The following is a 3,158-nucleotide window of genomic DNA, read 5'->3' on the forward strand; positions in this document are numbered from 1 at the left end:
GCTAGCAGGTCAATCTTGCCTTCTCTGCGGACGACTGATTCTTTTCTGGAATTCCGGCTTGACAGCAAAATCACTATGTCAACGAAATCATTTCAAATATTCTCTTCCTATAATCACCTGCAGAGTTTTGTGCCTTCGAGATAGAAAAACCCCAGTTAGTAAGTTGGCCGATAATTATTATATTTCACCCTAAAAATGATACTACCAAGTATGCAGTAGAAATTTATTTTAGTTTTTGACTCATTATGCAGCACGCGTTGAGTTTGGGGTTCTTTGAGTTGAATGTCAATTTTCATGTAGCGTTTGACCGAGGGAATAGAGTACCCTTAAATAAAGGGATGCGGTTGGGCAGGAATACCCCTACTCGAACCTACATATATGATAGCTCGCTACTGAACACATCCAGTCAGCCAGGTTCACAGTTCAGACGAGACTTGAACATCTGCTAGCTAGCTAGCCCCCTTAATTAGTTCATGTAGTGTGCAGGGCACGCAAACACTTCATACACGATTAACCATCGTTCGATCAGTTCTACGGTTGTGCCTGCTGAGATCCACTCATCCATTTTCTCTTTGGAACAGTAATTAAGGTTCAGTTCATGCATGATCGTTGGCCATGGCTGGCATCAAACCTGGTCTCATGATTCCCTTGTCGACGACACTAGTAATCTTCGTCGCTCTTGTTCGTGAGTCCTTCGCTGCCGAGGATGGCCAGGGCTTCATCTATTCCGGCTTCGCCGGTACAGACATCATGGTGGCCGGCCTGGCCGCCGTGGAGCCAAACGGGCTCCTCCAGCTGACCAACGGCATGGTCCAGCTCAAAGGCCAGGCATTCCATCCGTCCCGGCTGCGCTTCCACGACCCGAACTCAGTGAACGGCACGGCGGTGCGGTCATTCTCAGCGTCCTTCGTGTTCGCCATCCGCTCCATCGCGCCGGGCGTGAGCGCGCACGGTCTCACCTTCTTCGTCTCCCCGACCAACAACCTCACGTCCGCTTTCTCCAACCAGTTCCTCGGCCTCTTCAGCAAGAGGAACAACGGCAACGCGAGCAACCACATCTTCGCCGTCGAGTTCGATACCGTCCAGAGCAACGACATGCTGGACATGAACGACAACCACGTCGGCATCGACATTAACGGCCTCACCTCCGTGAAGGCCTCCAGCGCCGGTTACTACAACGACGCCAACGGCACCTTCTACAACCTGACACTAGCCTCCTTCGACGCGATGCAAGCGTGGGTGGACTACGATGGGATCAGCAAGGAGATCGCCGTGACCTTGGCTCCTCTGGGCATGGCCAGGCCCAGGAGGCCATTGCTCAAAACCACCTACGACCTCTCGCCTGTTCTCGAGGATCAATCCTACGTCGGCTTCTCGTCGTCGACCGGCATCCTCGAGTCGCGTCACTACGTGCTCGGCTGGAGCTTCGGCATGGGCCGTCCAGCTCCGGCCATCGACGCCACCACGCTGCCCAAGTTGCCCCGGTTGGGCCCAGAGCCTCAATCCAAGCTCCTGGTCACCGTCTTGCCCATTGCCACCGGAACATTGGTCTTGGCTATCGTCAGTCTGGCAATCGTTTTGCGGCGGAGGCAGCTGCGATACGCGGAGCTACGCGAAGACTGGGAGGTTGAATTTGGGCCTCAGAGGTTCTCCTTCAAGGATCTGTTCAAAGCGACGGAGGGCTTCAAGGAGAAGCACCTGCTCGGAATCGGGGGCTTCGGGAGGGTGTACAAGGGGGTGCTCCGGAAGTCCAAGGCGGAGGTCGCGGTGAAGAAGGTGTCGCACGAGTCAAGGCAAGGCATGAAGGAGTTCATCGCCGAGGTCGTTAGCATGGGCCGTCTCCGGCACAAGAACGTCGTGCAGCTGCTCGGATACTGCCGGCGCAAAGGGGAGCTCCTGCTCGTCTACGACCACATGCCCAACGGCAGCCTCGACAAGTACCTGCATGGTCCACCAGGCAATAACCGGAGCTTGGACTGGTCGCGGAGGTTTCACATCATCAAGGGCGTCGCCGCTGGCCTGCTATACCTCCACGAGGACTGGGAGCAGGTGGTGATCCACCGGGACATCAAGGCCAGCAACGTGCTCCTCGACGGCGAGATGAACGGTCGGCTGGGCGACTTCGGCCTCGCCAGGCTATACGACCACGGCACTGATCCGCAGACCACGCACGTGGTGGGCACCATGGGGTACATCGCCCCCGAGCTGGCGCGCATGGGCAAGGCCTCCACCCTCACCGACGTCTTCGCCTTCGGGGTGTTCCTCCTCGAGGTCACCTGCGGGCGGAGGCCCATAGAGCAGAAGGAGTTCCAGGAGTGCCCGGTCTTGTTGGCCGACCTGGTCCTCCAGCACTGGCGCGATGGATCGCTCGCCGATATGGTCGATGAGAGGCTCCAGAACAACTACAATTTCGACGAAGCGTGCCTAGCGTTGAAGCTCGGGCTGCTGTGCTCGCACCAGCTGTCATGCACAAGGCCGTGCATGCGGCAGGTCGTGCAGTATCTCGATGGCAACGCGCCGTTTCCGAACCAGATGCTGGAGGAGGTAACGTCAAATTACAGAGGGCCGGAGCCTTGCGTCGCGTCTTCCCCGCCGCCGTCAACGAGTTTCGGCACGATATCTATTGACCTCATGATCTCAGGAGGAAGATGACGACGGACCTAGCTACCAGGCCGAGGTCTGTCCATACCAGACCGGCACGTGCATGTATGGATCGATCAAATCCTCCTGATTAATCTACTTCTCACTAATTATAGGAGAATTCACTGAACACACGCCCGTGCAAATGTATGTATCTAAAATTCTACACTACGTGATGCTCGATTCGAATTTATCACTACACGAAAAAATGGCTTTGACGTGCGTGAGGGATCCCAGAACACGGCAAAGTCGATATATCACTGCCACGGCACCAAAATTATAGGCCGAACATTTTTTTCGATTACACTCACAAAGAAATGAACATGGGAAAGAGGCAAGAAAATACACGGCAAAGAAATATACACGAGGATATAGCCATTACGACGGCAGCCGTTACAACGACAGGACTTTGTTGTGTGTCTTAGGGCTACGTCAACGGCCCCTTCCTGCCAAAATTTTCTCCCGCGGGGAAAAGGTTCCCCTTTTTCTTTGTCGTATACTGCCTTTGCCGTGTGTAT

General features: G+C 54.9%; 1 protein-coding gene across 1 annotated transcript; it reads left to right on the forward strand.

Annotated features, from left to right (window-relative positions):
- The first annotated feature begins 375 nt into the window (after positions 1-375).
- On the forward strand, positions 376-2,789 carry LOC127333979 (L-type lectin-domain containing receptor kinase SIT2-like). Its single transcript, XM_051360420.2, has one exon. It carries the CDS (start codon positions 616-618, stop codon positions 2,650-2,652), a length of 2,037 nt encoding a protein of 678 aa, XP_051216380.1. The 5' UTR covers positions 376-615; the 3' UTR covers positions 2,653-2,789.
- The last annotated feature ends 369 nt before the right edge of the window (positions 2,790-3,158 follow it).

Source organism: Lolium perenne, chromosome 2 (genome assembly GCF_019359855.2).
Source record: "Lolium perenne isolate Kyuss_39 chromosome 2, Kyuss_2.0, whole genome shotgun sequence".
NCBI lineage: Eukaryota > Viridiplantae > Streptophyta > Magnoliopsida > Poales > Poaceae > Lolium > Lolium perenne.

Bases quoted from the DNA above. Each gene is read 5' to 3' on its own strand.
- LOC127333979 (XM_051360420.2), top strand. From the start codon at position 616: ATGGCTGGCATCAAACCTGGTCTCATGATTCCCTTGTCGACGACACTA.